At 37.4% G+C, this 16729-nt stretch overlaps 1 protein-coding gene across 4 annotated transcripts in view; it reads left to right on the top strand.

Moving 5' to 3' along the window:
* The window catches only part of PPP2R2C (protein phosphatase 2 regulatory subunit Bgamma), a 136106-nt gene that overhangs the window by 27408 nt on the left and 91969 nt on the right, over positions 1 to 16729 (top strand). The window contains exon 2 of one of the 4 annotated variants that reach the window (XM_051618607.1): positions 12386 to 12536. The exons of the other annotated variants lie outside the window; for them this stretch is intronic. Within the exon in view, the coding sequence (XP_051474567.1) occupies positions 12488 to 12536 (49 nt within the window). The 5' untranslated portion in view covers positions 12386 to 12487. The remainder of the gene's footprint in view (positions 1 to 12385; positions 12537 to 16729) is intronic. 4 annotated transcript variants of the gene reach the window in all.

Raw genomic sequence — 16729 nt, 5'->3', positions numbered from 1 at the left:
CTCTAGGAGTGACTGCCCCATAAAGATACTGGGCAGCCTTCCCTCCTTGCTGAGCTCGGCAGAACCAGACTGCCATTGAACCTGATCTGTCATTTTCAAATTTATTTCATATTTTTCAGTAGTCACAGAAGGTGCAGAGGACAGCGTTTAACTTCCCATGAGAGTTGTCAAACATAACAAAATATGAAATTAAATAATTGTTACAAAATAAAGACTGACCTTCCAGTCTTAAAGCTTCTCTGAAACAATGTAGGTACCTTTTAAAATGTAACCTTTAACATAAAATTCCTGCTGGAAACAAATATTCCTCCTGAAACATAAACTCAGTTAAAAGAGTTTTGCAGGTTGGAATAATTTTCAGTATGCCAGTAAACGCTGTTTTGTATCACTACTTTCATTACCATAATAGTTCTGTATTTATTCAGATGTAACGGACAAATATTTATTTAATAATTAATGGTTTATTTTTGTGTAAAAGAATGGAATTTCATTTTGTGGATGATGATTCATCTTTTTATGTCAGATTCTGTTTGAATTTATATTCCTCATTCTCTTTTAGTTTGTTCCAAATCCTGCCCTGGACACTTGCTTCTGCCTGACCTTTAATATTGTGGGTTAAAAAGAAAAAGCAGAACTCCAGATGGCTCACTTTTATTTGCAAGGGATTAAAGTATGAAACCAGTCATGTGAGTTAGATATCCACCAAAGAAAATAAACAATTGTAATCGGCAGTCCTTAAAAATTATGTATGCAGGTTCAGACATCCCTGAGTGGTAGCATGACATTGGATTTCAGAGGCTTTTGAAGATCTGTCAAAATTTCTCAGAGGCTATCAGACAGCTATCTGAGCTATCTGAATCTGAGCTATCTGAGTCTGATTAAATGTCTTAGAAGCCTGTGTTATATCAGTAGACATCCCATATATTCGGATCTCTTTTCTAATTGCTATAGTAACCTTCTGCTTTTCTGCAGCTATGCAGAAGTGGGGTTTGGTATCTGGTAGTCAGTGAGTGGTTACAGAATATAGCAGAGATCAGTCCCGTGTGTGCCCCTCATGGACCAAAGCAGATGTCTTTTAGTAATCTTTTGATGGATACCTTCCAAATGGCAGTAATCTTGAGTTCTGGGACTTTATTTGTGTGCTATTGGGCTTTAAAGAAATGCTTGAGAGAGAGAGATTATTTGACAGAAGTGCCAGTGAAAATATTACTCTTAACTCCCATTTTATGTGGTTGTGGTAATAACTGCAAGGTTTCAGAACTAATAGGTGACTAAAAAACCCACTTTTTTATATGAGAGAATAATTGTACCAAGAAGATACCAACCGTGATGATGCAATAGGAAAAAACCTAGCCTCAAGATTTAAGATTTCCATTGACTTTGATAATGCAGGGATTTAATTGAGTATGTTGCTCAACTCTCTGCCATAAATCATGATCAGATTTATATCTTTCCTGTTATTTATACACTAAGAGTCATTAGGCACAGCTGGTTCTGTAAACACACAAGAAGGAGGTGGTTTCTGCCCAGAGTAATGTTAAGTGTTAAAAGTATGAGACAAGAGACAATGTAAGAATATAATAAAACAGGGGCAACATGAAGTCATGGTGACTGTGCTGGACATTGCAAGAAGCAGCTGTAATATAAACCTGGCTGCCAAGTGTCTTTATTTGATGATCATGGATTTATTGCTGTGCCCTGAGAAATGCAGTTTTAGCTCAGGCAAGTGGATCCTTCACTTTGCAAGGATTCTTATGTTGCCCTTAACTGTTTTCTGCACATACTGATTAAAAAATAAAAACTATCACTATAATAACTGACTGAGCAATTGTACTCACACTGATGCAGTTGTGTGACGGTTTCCTTGGACACTCTGGGGCTCCAGCAGTTACCCTGAAAACTTATCTAAGTTAGGGAACTTTACTGGTCACCTGTGAGCTTTGAAAAATGTTCCTTCTGATCTCTGACATGCTAGTTCTTCCTTCACCCGTGCAGCAAAATATATAGAAATGTGCCTGAGGGTTCCACAAAAATCGGCAACATAGATGTGCAGAAAGAGGGAATAATTCATGGCAGTCATCTTCTTAGATGAGGTGGAGTGGATGAGAGAGTCCTAAGTAATTTAATTCTAGTATAAGTAGATTAACCATGGAGGTTTTTTGTGTTCATTTCAAAAGGTATGTACTGTAAACATTTGCAACTGTATTGGGTAGTTTGAATATAGTGCAGTAAATCTATAAGCCTTGTCATGGGGTCCTGACATGCCTTAAGTTATCTATCTCTCCATAATCATCTCTTAGGTGAGGTAGAGGAGTGGTGGTGTGGGTGTCAGGAGAGAGCAAAGTGCTTTCCAAAGTGGCATTGCTGCAAAGATGCTTGCCCACTACCAGACTCCAGGCAGATTCAGTCTCTCTCGCTCTGATGGGATCCTATGCCGTAATTTATTCATAATCTGTGTTCAGAGATTTTTATTATGATTCTCTCAGTAATTTGTAGCTAAACAGGATGTGAATTGTGTTTAACTGGTCTCAGCAAGAGATGTCAGGTATCACTAAATAATGAACAGTCATGTATGAGAAAGGCAAGAATTTTCACTTCCTCTGTAATCTTGTCCAAATTAATATTTACTCTTTGCATGTTTTTCAAAATTGTTTCTTATCTTATTTATCAGTGAAATATTAGGTTATAAATAGTGTATAAATATTACTGTGGAATCGAATACAGTTATGTCAGGAACATGTCTTGCTTTGGTTTACTTTAAATTCATTTTTCACCTGTTATTAAATGTTAAAATAAAAAATAAGAAAATTAAAAGTAGTACCATAAATCAGTGTGTCCTGAACTGCAGAGCAAGTAATTTTTATAAGAGAGCAAGCCCCTATATTTATAATAAATCAAGCTCTTTATCTGTTGAGCTTTCTGGTTAAAGTAATTAGTCATTTATGCTGATACAAAGCCATCAGTTAGTATGCTACTTTGTTTCACAAATACTGAATCTTAAATTGTTTTGTAAGGGTCATTGTTTATAATAAGCTGCACATTGTAATGTCGGTTTTTTGTTTTGTTGGTGGGGAAGTAGTTTCCTCTAACCCAAATTCGTACACCAAATTAGAACAGGCTACCTTTAAGACTGTAACAAGAAAAGTAATTTAAAATGCCTGATAGGACATAGGTGGAGCTATATGCATTTTGCAATTCAAGTTCTCTGCGGCTAGGCATAACACACAGGTCATCACCAAGCTAAAATTCCTGCTCCTGAGCTATGGAAAAGCATATGTGAAATTGGACTTCTTCCTGCTGTGCTTTAGCTCTTATTGAGGTTAGTGTATTCTGGGTTAGGCTCAAGCACAGCTTATTTTTCAGTATGAAAACATTGTGTGCATCCAGTTCCTCCTCTGTTTTCAGATGTCGATTCTGGCCACTAACAACTTGGCATAATTTCCACAAAAGTCCCCCTTAGTCTGGAATAAATCCATTTATTGAGGACAAAAGGCAGTGCTTCCCTTCAGAAATTCAGTAGTTTCCTGAGTTGTCTTTTGGACATGAGAACTAAGTAGGGATGAGCCGAGAGATTTCAGTGTAAGTCCAGCTTTTCCTCTGATGGTATTTTTAGTTTTATCAGTACTGCTGTCTCAAACTGGGTGCTTGCTAATTAATCTTTCTCCCCTAAATGAGAATACAATTCTGGTTCCAAAATGAATGGCTTATTACTTACTTAATGGCTTCCAGTAAGGAAGAAGTTAAAGGCGGTTGAAAATAGATGAGAAGGATTATGTCCTGTAACTGGCTCCTTCAGCCTCGCTGTTCTGCCATACTTTCCTCGGTTCCACAGACTGTAAACCCAAAATGTTTCTCTCGTCTTTCAGTGTCTGGTTTGCAGTGACTGCAGACACTGCAAAGAAAACAAAAATGGATTAAGCTGCTCTTCTGATCATTGTCCTTTCAGTGAAAAGCATGACCTAATGTAAAAAACAAGGAGTTGATGTTACACTAAGAGAAGTGTATGTTGTCTTTTCAAATTGTGTACCCACATTTAGCCAGGAGACTTACTGCTTGGTCAGGTATTCTGATAATTGTTCCAAGTTCTGTCCCATACCAGGAGGTATAGTGTCTTTCTCCATACTGTCCAGGAGTGTTGGCACCTGATGTTAATGCCTGAAATCCACAACAGTGCAAATAATGTTCCTTTGGGTGTTGCAGCTGTGATATTTATTAAAAACTGAAAAAGGGCATTTCAGTTTGGTTCATGATCTTTTCTGTTTGTATTAATGCAAAAAACTCTCTCACTGATTGAGAACCGATCACAAAATATTCTGGGATCTTGGGAAAATAAAACATTAGAAAAGACCTACTGACTTACTTTGACTAAAACTTTCATTATTTTTAAGGAAAGTATTTTTCTGATTTGGTTTCTATATAAAACCCTAAGTCAAGGGTAATTATGACTCCAAATTCTTTCGTTTCATATTAGATCACATCCTTTATTTAGTGTGAAAATAAGGGAAACCATGCCATGAGTTCTTGTCACCAGCTGTGCAAGCTAATAATGCCATGCTAATCTAGAAAGGAGTGTCATAGTCACACTTGAATTCCAGTGTAACAGAAAGGAGACAATTAAGAGAGGGCAATCAGCTGAAGTAGTGCTGGTTGGTACCACTCGATTTTAAAATCAGCAGTCAATTGAATGCATAAAGAACGGAAGATGTGTTTTTAAAGAGGTGCATGTTTGTTTACAGACATGTTCTGTGAATTGTGAGATGTTAATAATGAAATGTTACTATAGTTGCTTTTTTCTTTTAGCTTATACTCTTGTGAGAAATAAGTAATAACATACAGGATGAGAATTTGAGAGATTCAGCTTGGAAAAAAACGGGTGGCTGTGACTAAGTGCAGGTTAACACAGGAACTTCGTCATATTTTTCCTGTTATTGTTGCAATACTGAGCAATTTCACAAGGAAGCTTCAATGTGCATCACAGAAAAACTTTGCATATGCTAGAACAAAGAAAATAGATATTTTTTGGAGATTCTGTATATCTAAACATTGTAGCATTGTTCATAGTAAAAAAACCAGGCAGGCTACAATAAGTCCTCTAAAAGGATGAACATTGCTGTTTGAAAAGAAAATAGGTACTTGTGACTGTTCACCACCTGGGTGTTAATATAGCCAATTATTGTGTCCCGCCTTTGAAACATTGTTATATTAGAGCAGAAAAGAGCCAATGTTGTATTTTATATGACCTTTCTAATGCTGTATACACCCATATAGATTTGTGTTATTTGTCTCTTTGATTCACCAAATGTTTCTTATTTGTGGCTCAAGGCATTTATTTATTGCAAGGCTTCAAGCTGCAGTAAGCAAGGTCATAGATTAAGAATTGATTTCCACAGTTGCTCTAGCATACAAACTAAATTTCTCTTGGTTGGTTATAAAAACTACAACTGGGCATAAATTCAGCTTTTCTACATTGTCTTGAAAATTATCATTAAAGCCAATGAGAAAATACTCTAAGTATGTATTGCATGCTTAATTTAGGCCTTCAGCTAAAACCTAAGGAAAGCAAATTGTTTTTATACTGCAAGCTTCTGAGTAAAACCATGCTATTACTGATGGCTTTTTATATTTCCCTTGTTCTTTTTTGTTATTACTTTGTGAACCTCATTTTTAATCAGATTTTCTGTACAGTTTTTGGCAAATCATGTTTTGATCAATATTTTGATTAGTTCCTTGATGTTGCAATGTGCTCGTAGAGTCATTGCTAATTACAATAAGAATGTGGGTTTCAAAATGGAATCTGATTTCTCTCCTTTGGAAACAGACTGCCCTACTAGAAATAGAAAAATCTGCCATTTTGTTATTATTGTCTCTAATGTGAAAGACAATGTTCTGTTAAACAGAAGGAATATTTAAGCTGTGAACTGAAATTTCATTTAAATCAAGGATGTATGTTTTTGGGGTGTTTTTAAACATGTTCTTTGTGAGTTGTGGGTTTTAGATTTTTTTACTTTTAAGGTGTGCTTTTTGTTGGTAATGAAAGTAGAAGTACACTGTGCACAGCAATCAATTTGTGTAAATGTCAATGCTGTTTAACTGGTGAATCTTTGCTGCATTACATGGATTCCTAGTAAGTATACAATAAATTTTAAGTTAGGGAAATTGACTTCTTAGACACATCTTTAAAGAAAATATTTCTGATATAATACTCTGCCCTCCATTGTTTAATTAGTACACCTAGAACAGAAACTGTAATACGTAGTGTGTGTTTTCAGATCATAATCAAAATAATCAAGTGGCTTTGCAAATATTAGCTTGGCCTGTACTGTTCCTGAATATGTCAGAGTTACTGTTTCTGCCATTAGCAGAGGAACCAAATTGCAATATTATTTTTCTAAGAGAACAGAAGGTGTTTTCACATAGTGTTTGTTTGATGGAAATTCTTGATTTGCAGTGTACAGTTCATACTGGCCTAAAAGGATAAGACTAGTGTGTCACATGTTTTGTGGTAGTTTATTACACTAAAGTAGAGGCTGAATTGCCAATCTTGTTGCACACGAGTGCTTGAGGTAGCTTTCATCACAGTAGTCACAATATGTATGTAAATAAAAACAAATTGAGAGCAAAGTGCTGGGTGTCATGTGAGTGATCAAGTTTGGCAGGTAAAACAGATATGAAGTTATTTGAAAAGATTAACTTCGTAAATAAAAAAGTGTAGAAATAAGGTCACTCACACATAGAAATCACTCCTGTTTCCAAGTTAGATGAATGTTTTACAGGAATAAAGTTGTAGAGTTCATCTCTTGGTACTGATTCTTATCCTCTTTGTGAACTGTATTTTGCAGGGTTAGAATACATGGATCTCCTTTCATGGCTGTTCCCAGCAAACCATTTTATTAGCACTTCAACTTACTTTACGAAATCTTGAATTGGAACTTTGAGGTATTGAAAACTGAGGATTTTGTTTTCTGTTTAAACTGCACACATCCGTTACAAACTTTACTTCCTTGAGATTTCTGTATGGAGATATGTCCAAAAAATGTGGCTTTGTGGTAAAATGAGGTGAATCTATTTGACTCAGACTTTCTCTGAATAATAGAACAGTCTCACTGAAAGCCTTTTTAGGAAGGAATTATGATTATCAAGTCTGGTAGTCAGGACTTCTTGTTAGCATATTACTGCAGGACTAACTCAAGCATGGCTATGCCTGACTGAATGCAAGATGTCCACCCATTTCCAAAATGTAGGTTTCTTTTTTTGAAAAGCCTTTAAATATGTATGAAGAATCTTGGAATGATTCATTAATTTTGAATGAATTCCTATGGCAAATGGGGGAAATGAAAGAAAGCAAAAATAACTAGTTGAGCAGGACTCCCTGTGTATGGTTGGCTGCCTGCAGAAGCACAGGGCTAGTACACTGTATTGCTGGTGATTCCTTGTAGATCCACCTGATGGTCAACTTGGAGGAGCAGTCCCTTTTCAGAAGAAGATCTGGCATTGGCCTGCTCTGTATCAATGTAGTAGTACAGATTTTCAGTATTTTTCTTTTCTCTCCACCCTTACCCCAAGACAGAAACTACATGGGAGAATTACCTATCAGTTTTAGACTGCTCCTGTGAGGAGGTTGGTATAAGAGCATAGTAGTGGTGGAAATCTGGTATTCTACCTCTAGTTCCTCCTTGACAGTAGATGTTTTCCTAAAAGCTGCATACTCAGTCTCTGCAGTCACCTAATTCTCATGCCCAGTGTGTTCTCCACATGGAACCTTTCTCGAGTGACACCCAGCGCAAAACATTTAAATACACTGTTTCCAACAACGAGAACAAAAAAGGCTGGTGAGCTAGGAGAGCGAAGCACTCTCACCGTTTGTGCGCTCTGTAATCTGCTCAAAAGAGAGAAAAGAATGGAGACAGGTGAAGAGAGATGACACATCACTTGTGTAAACTACCTGAAAAGACCCTCTGAGATTTATGGATAGGAGTCGTCAGAGTACGTCTGGGAAAGGTCTAAGTGCAGCCTAGAAGTTTGGCCTTACGTAGGAATCCGGTGTGAAAAATGCTGTTTGAAAAAGTGTGCCACAACATGTATTTGGGACTGCAGGGATCTTAGAGTTAGCAGAGAAGTTTGCTACTGTGGTAACATCAGTCTTCCCTTTGAATTTTAATTCTGGCATGTTTGTTATCCAAATACTTGATGCAAAATCTTAACAAACACTTTCTGACTTCAATTGGATAATTAAACTTCTAAAGTTCCCTGAAGGTTGAAATAGTGTAAATATAAATATTTTTATCATAGTTTGGTTTGCATTACACAATTTGTGCTTTTTCAAGTATTAACATAATGCACATATGATCCAGTGGTAGGATTCTGTTAGTGGGGATTAATTCCCCAAAAATTCAATATCTGCTGCCAGAGGGCTAACCAGATCATTTCAGAAAGATCAAGGGCTCACAGTCATTTACATTTAATTGGGCTTTCTCAAACTCAGGCAAGTAAAAGAGACTATCAGTGGCTGGTGATTATTCCAGTTTGTGGGATTGCACGGCAAGTACAGGGATAGCATATGCAGCTTCTGAGCATCTCACTGTACAGGGCTTAGGGTCAGGCACTGGTCTGAAGAAGGCAACTAATAACAGAAATTAATCTATTGCTCTCCTGTCTGCACATCTCCTTGGGAATACAACTCTTTGGCATGTGTTAAAACAGCAGTGAGGCTTCTTTAACCACTCTGAGGGGAAAAAAAAAATCATGCAAGCAGCATCTAGTTGTAATTCTTGACTTCATCTTCCTGCCAGCTGCTGCTGTCGTCTGACATGGATGGTTCTGTGAACAACACTCAGGCAGAAGTTGTGAACGGGTGTTGCTGAGACTCTTCCCAAGCCTCCTTTTGTGCGCTCTTCCCTCAACACCAGAAAAAACTTCTCCAATTAATGACTAAGACTTCAGATTACAAAACTTAAACGTGTTCATTGCTTTTTTTCCCCCCTCTCCTGATAGCATTTTCATCAAGGACCAGATGCCAGCAGCAAATGATGGTTCAGTCCCAGGTGGCTTTACTCTCTGGTGCAATAGTGGAAGATGACACCTACTCTCTTGTTTATCAAGGGAAAGAATTTAGATGACCAGGAACCAAAGGCTGCCAAAAAATGAAACTATGTGACCAAAGGCGTCATTTTACTGTAGGTTTTGAAGGCTCAATAGTTTAAAAAGTATCAAACTTGTTAATGCATCGTATCTGTTTTAAAACAGCTTTCATTACACCTCACTCTTCACTGCTTCTCTGCTGTGGAGTTTTTCCTTTGTGGTAAGGCTAACTTTAGACTTTCAGATTTTTCTTTCCCTAGGAGAAGGGGTAAACTCATAGCCAAACATGAAGCAGTTCTGCACTAAGCTTTCCACTTCTGTCGTTTCCCCATTTCTGGTTACATTTGATCAGCTCTAGATTTCAGTACTGCTGCATCACTTTGTTTTCAATTTTTAATAAAAAGTTTTCATAGCCAAGGAACAGAACAGGGGATTTTGTATCCACCATCTCGCCTGCCCCAACTTGCCCTGCAAAAAAAAAAAAAAAAAAGGTTCAATGGGGAGTGAAATGCTATTAAAAAGCAACATTTGTACAGCTGCCAACTGGGAAGAGACAGCAAGCATGTAATAAAGAACAATGAATTTGTTTCAGAAGGAATATATGTAAAATAATAAATGCTTTAAAATCAGGTTTTCTTCTGTTTCTCTTATTTTAATCTCAGTTTTTCAGAAGAAGAATAATAGTAATTTTATAACTAGGCAACAAAGATTTTGTTTCCACTGAAGGTCTCAGTAGCTTTGCACTGAAATGCTGGAATTTCACAATACTGATACCTATTTTAGTAACCAACTTATGCATTGAATGTGTTGAAGTTTACTACTTTCTACATTTATAGTTTTTTTATAAAGGCATGCAGACTTAATTTAATTCATTCCTATAAGGCAAAATGAGATTCTTGAATGGATTTTTTTCCAGTTATGTAGGCATAAAGGCTAGATAAAAATGTTTAGGTTTTAGACATTGAACAATGTTCTTTGATTACCAGTTTCTTCATACAAACATACAAAGTTTCTGTACTACCATGCAGAAGGACTGAAGTAATTATAGTAAAACCCAGGGTTGGCAATCAGAATATCTGAAGAGTAAAAAGATTTTCCAAAAGGAAACTTGCCAGAAAAGTTTTTTCATTTGAAAGGTTGGGGTTGACTTTCTCCAATTATTGTTGTTTGCTCATCTCACCCATTTGTCCAGTAAAAATAGTACAAAGTACTGTGACATCTACAGGTAGAGCATTTTTGACCATATTTTGATCAATGTGAATCCAATATTCATTGCTTGATGGCATTTGCTTCTACAAACAAGAACTATGATTGTTAATGTTCTTGTGTGTATCCTAAATCAGCATTTAAAACATACATATTTCAGGTGTGAATATGCAAGCAGAGCTTAATACTGTAACTGCTGTATTCTAGTTATATATTTGGTAAGTATTTTCATATTTCTAAAAGAAAATGGATTTTTTTTTTTTTTTTTTAACAAAACAAAAGTCTTTGCAATGGATACCTCATCACTAAAAATCATCATTTCCATGGATCCTTCCTCAGTCTTTGGTCTTTTGCGGACTGCAGTAGCATTGCTTCTGATAAACATAAATGCTGATTTAGAAGAACACCTTGAATCACTGATGTGAATTTAAGAGGCATCAGCAGTGTAAGATGGCTATACTACAGTTTTCACTCCATGGAAAGTCTGCTCAGTGTTTTGCAGTGCCATGCATGCTCTGTAACATGGCATACACCTACACTGGCTCAACCAGAGGAAAATCGACAAAAAACATGCAGATGCTGAGAGAGATGCTTGAAGAAGTTGAAGAAGTAGAGGTCATCTGGTGTGAAGCTTCTAGGTATGCCCTTCTTTTTATCAACAAAATGACATAGTACTTGAACTGTTGATTTTCTTTTACTTGATGTCTGAATACAAATCTGTTTGTAGTATTTATTGCTTTCTTGTTATAGAAAGTTAGAGAAGGGAGTCAAACCAAACACACAGGGCAGTTCGTGTTAATACAGGGTTTTTTTCCCTTTTCCTCCCTCTCAGTAAAATGCACTGGCATGGGACATTTTGAATGCAATCCTGATGACGTGGGAAAGCAAAAGAGAAGGACACAGACTTGAAAATAAAGCTTAACAGTGATTTGTTCATTTGAAACTGGCAAGGAAACAGCCAATACATTGCTCCATGACTAGCTTGAAGTTACTAATTTTACCTGAACTATGTTTTATACATCACATAATTCATGTACTTGATCATCATTTGCTCATCATGTTTTATGTTCTTGGCTTGTCCAAGTTCATCTGTGGTAGAGAGAAGCCACAGTGCTCTTTTGGACAGCTTTTGTTTTCTGTTTTCCTTTGTTTTAAAAATAATCAGATTTCATATCTTGCACTGGTGGATGAGTGGTGGAGCTTGTCCTTGCTTTGCTGTCTGGATCATCAGTATCCAATACATGACAGTTATCCGCTTGCTGTGAAACTGCTCTAGTCACTCCATGCTGTTCTGATTACTTATTGTCCTTTTTTTGGCCTCTCAGAGGCACTGATGCGGGGATGTTTCCTGACTCGTTAGTACTTTTTCAATTCATTGATAATTATTTCTCTTGTCTTTAAAAAGAGAAGGAGTTAGTAAAAGCTAGCTGTGCTGGGGCATAGTAATAGGAAAACAGCTAGATCTTCAGGCTCAGTTTAGAAAAAGAGATTTTGCTCCCTTATTGTCTTTCTCTTAAATACACCAAGAGGTGGGTTTGTTCTGTTGTCCACACCCATCTTCACACTTTACATCCATCTGCAAATTAAATCCGTTGCTATACTGAGGTGCTCTCTCTACTTAAATTTAAAGTGACCCTAAAAGTAGTCTTAAGAAAGCAAAGCTGTATGATCTGTGTGCTTGCAGTCTGTTGCTGTTTGCAACCTGAGTGTAAATTGATTTCACAGTACCCATGGTCTGCCAGAAAAGAGCTACTCCTGTAGATGTGTAGTGTATTGCTCCATATTGCCTGTTCCTAGTCCTCTAAGGCCATATGGATAAGCATGGCTCTATGTTGAGTCTTCCCCCCTTAGTACAGTTGTGGAATTTGGGCTGATGCTACTTCTTTATATGGGGTGGAGGGTTTGTACTGTGAATGGCAATTGAGTTGACAAGTAAGAAGGAGCTCTGAAAAGAGTATGTTGATATAAGGAGGTGAGGTACTGGATGCGCAACTAACTGACGCAGTTTTGAAAAGTTGGGGGCTTAAGGGAGAAATTAAATGACCTCTGTTGTATAGCAGAAGTGGACCAATGGCTTTGTTTTTATGTTTTTCTTTGCAAGGTATCACCTGCTGGCTGCAGAGTGGGTGGACTCACCTTCCTTCTGGTACCTGAGCAAATCGCTTGAGGAAGATCTTGCCTTCTGCTGCAACCTAAAGACAACATGGAAGGGGAGAGCATCTATGAGGTTGATTCTGGAGATGGATTTGGAGGTAAGGATGCATAAACCTTATTTTTGCTTTGATCCCAGATGGCTGGTTACAGAATGCCCTTACAACAATGGACATCAGAAGCCACAATAGCAGATGTGATAAAGATGTCATTGATTGTATTATGTCATTTTACAAGCAATGAATAAATTTTTTTGAAAACAACTGTGTCCCAGAGGAAGTGACACACCTAGACACTGCATATTTTAAATATTGTTATTTAGAATCTGAGATGTCCCAAAGATAATGCAAACTCTAAATGTTTACAATAAAATAAAGGCATGTAACCTTTTCTCTCCTTTGTTTTGCCTTTTTCTGTCTCTCACCTGCTGAATAATTGTATTGCACACATTGGGGTTTTTGTATTTAACTGGACTACAGAAAATGACATGAAATGATACTGATTCTGTCTTCCATACTAGTGACCCATGTGTAGATGGAAGCTTTTTGTTGACCTAAAATAAAGTGTTCTTGTTTTACTTAGTTACTAATTCTACAGGTGTCCTTGGGCAAATTAGCTAAGTTCATTGCTGTGGTTCATTATCTTCATATCAGTGCAAACAGCTTCTCAGATAAGATAATATTATGTACATCTACAGCGTTGCTGTTCTTTGCATAGAAAATTTTCAGGTAGATCTGTCTGTTTTAAATTTGTGGTTTAACAATCTCTTCTGAGATTAATTAAACATCTCTATCTACCTTGCAGAACACCTTGAACTGGTTAAGTCAACTCACTTTTGAATTCAGAAGTCAAGTATTACAGGAAAGAACAAGGTTCTACATTAGAATGTTTTAATAACAAAGACTTTGTGGGCTGCTCATCTATTTGTTGTTTTAGGTGTTTTCCTGTGACTGAGTAGTAAACAGGCAGATTGTTTTTGTCCAAGTATACTGTACTTGTACTAAGATGCCCACTTTTGAGTTTAATACTTGTTGTAATACTTTTCCTCGGCCCTATCTGTATCATGTGTCTAGTACCATGTACTAGGAGGAACAGTTTCTACTGTCTTACCACTGAATTTCTTTCTCATGAATGAGTTGCTTCTAGACACTCATCAGTTGGACTAACATGCAGACCTATATCCTTAAACAGTTTGGGTTTTTTTAATAGAGGGAAAAAAATTGGTAGTTCAAGTTATATTTAAAATTCTTGATAATACTGTCTGTGAATTACTTACTTTGTCCTAAAAATTTTGTGACAAGAGCAGTATAATTATTTATGCTTCAATAATGCTTTTCTGATAAGTGAATGAAGGATAATAGAGAGCATTCTCTTCAACTTTCTGCACATTTGTTTTGCTCTCTCAGAGTTTTTGGAACACCTGGAGCCATCGTTCTGACTGTAACTGATTAGGTTACTTTTTCATTTGATGTCCTGTTTCAAGCATTAGTTTTCTGGCTTTGCTGTTGTGTCCTTCGGTCACTCAGTCTCGGCTGCAATACTGCATCTTTGTCATTTTTTCATGCCACTTTAAGCAGGGAAAAATTCTTTCAGGGCTGAGGTCAAAGACAGTTTTGTATCCCAACCTTCATTAAGTCTGACCTTTGTTGCTATAATGAGTTACTGTCCTTGATCTGTACTTATCTAATATATAATGTATTTTCTAATGTACGTCTCTAATGCAGGAGTGACTGTATGTGTTTAAGTATGCAAAATGGGTAACTGTATTTCTGGCTTGTCCTGCTCTCTTTCTTTTTGGATTCTGAATTAATATTGTAAAATCTTCAAATCAAATTTACTGTTTTGGGGAAATGTCATTGGGGATTACTGGTATGAGAATAAAATCTGATCTTGTATGTGATAGGGCCATGTTTACAACAGCATGAATATATATACATCTCCAATGTATATATATATATATATATATATGTATGGCACTTTTTTGGACCAGGTGTGCTTGCATGAGTAATACTAACCACAGAGTAGCAGTGCACATTTTTTGGAAAGCAGCTGATGTTCTCACTGTGTGAATTGCTGTATAGCATCTCAATTACAAGAAAATTTGTTGTTTCATCTCTTATAAACAAAACCAAGGTATATAAAAACAAACTCAACAAAAATTCCCGTTCTGAAAGCATGAGGAATGGGCAAGAACTAGCTCTCTGTTATAATCAGCCTGTCAAGCATTTCTATCTGATGAGTAAGGGAAGTGATGGAAACTCCTGTGATTTAAAGTGAAGGGTGACTAAAACTTTGAATGTATCTTTCCCAAGTTTCTTTAATAGGCTTTGTTTGGCTTTTCCTGCTTCTACCTGAGATACTAAAATGTCAAGTGTATGCTGTTTGTGGAGCCAAACTAGGGAATTTTGCACAGTTTTGTGGAGTGTCACTTACATAAAAATGTCTTCAAAATATAGGAAATATCTTCTGGAAGATAGAGGACATGCATGCTTTCTGAGATGGGTACATAGTTCTCAGAGGTGTATAATAAAGTCTGTATACAACCTATGTATTTCAAATAGACATAATTTGAGATATGTACATATTGAGCACCAATGTGTGGTTACAGTTAGAATCATGGAATCATAGCATGTCTTGGGTTGGAAGGGACCTCTAAAGGTCATGTAGTCCAATCCCCCTACAGTAAGCAGGGATATCTCATGCTAATTGCTCAGAGCCCCATCAAACCTGTCTGAATTGTAGTGTATCAGAGACCGGAGGCAAAGCAGAAATGTGCCCATTTTCAGCAACATGAGAAGAATACGTCAAGCAATTTACCAGTGCAATGAAGTCACTTCCAAAAACTAAGTATATGTTATTAATTTGAGGTCTGTGGTCTCTGATGGAAGACTTTCCTGGTACCATAAACTCCCTGTGAGACTGCATGAGTTTGAGGGTCAGAAAACCTTAAGAATATTGTGGCCATTTTTTGTCAGATACAAAAAAAAAACAACAAAATTTTTACCTGATATTTAATTATTCCCTTAATAAAAAAATCAAGCCACTCTTTTCAGATTCAGGAACCCAAAGTAAAACTCTTCCCCTCATTTTAAATTCAAAAAAGTGTTTGGATTTTCATAGGTGTAGGTGGCTTATAGCACTTATTAATGGTAGTAAAAGCTCAGGAATGCTGCTTAGAGAGATTAAGTAAATTCGTTTGATATTGTGTAGTTATGTACTTACCTCAGACTTATTTGTTTTAAAAATTAGCTCTAATATAAAAATCAACTTAGTTGGATGTACTGCAGACATTGTACTTGGTCCTCTTGACTTGATGTTACTTCATAGCAGGTTTTCATTGCCTCTTAAATGATGCAGGAAGAATAATGGAACTGATTTTTCTCCTGGCCTGTAAAGCCAAACTCAGTGAAGGTCATTATGCATTTGACTAGAGTCTCCAGAGCACAAGGAGAGAACATGGTGAAGAAAAGACGGGACTGTAATTCTGCACTGTGCAATGCACTGAAAGCTGTTAAACTGACCTAGAACAGATGGGCACATCTACTTCACAGCAAAGATTTCATAGGTGCAGTTGCCTAGGAGAAGTTTCTGCATTCTTCAAACAAAGGAATGTGGTGGTGGAGTGACCTTAGCTGGCTCCCAGTAGCCCAGCAAGCTGCTTTTTCACTCACCCTTCTCAGCAGGACAGGGGAAGGAAATAAGATAAAAGGATAAAGAGAGGGACATCACTCATCGATTACTGACACAGGCAAAACAGACTCAACTTCAGAAAGAGTACTTTATTGCTGATTAAAAATATGGTAGGTTAGTCACAGAAAACTGCAAAACCCAAAACCTCACCCACTTTCTTCCTCAGCTTCATTCCTTTCTTCCTGACTTTTCTGATACCTCCTGCCACCCCTGAGCAGCACAGGCAGTGGGAATGAGGGTTTCAGTCACTCCATCAGGGGCATGTTGGTCCAGCATGGGTCCCCCACAAGCCACAGTTCTTGCAAGAAAACCTGCTTCTTTGTAGGCTCCTCTCCATGGGCTGTAGCTCCTGCCAGGACAGGAGCCTACTCCAGTGTGGGCTCTCCGTGGGCTGCAGCTTCCTCTGGGGCATTTCCACCTGCTTTTATGTGGGATCATCTATGGGCTGCAAGAGGACAACCTGCATCACCATGGTGTTCTCTATGGGTTGCAAGGGAATTTCTGTGCTGATGCCTGGAGCACCTCCTCCCTCTCCTCTTCACTGGCCTTGGTATCTGCAAGGCTCCTCCTCTGACATTTTCTCACTCCTCTCTCCCAGATGCTG

Source organism: Apus apus, chromosome 4 (genome assembly GCF_020740795.1).
Source record: "Apus apus isolate bApuApu2 chromosome 4, bApuApu2.pri.cur, whole genome shotgun sequence".
NCBI lineage: Eukaryota > Metazoa > Chordata > Aves > Apodiformes > Apodidae > Apus > Apus apus.
Note: the sequence above shows the minus strand (reverse complement) of the source record. Positions and strands in the feature narration are given on the sequence as shown.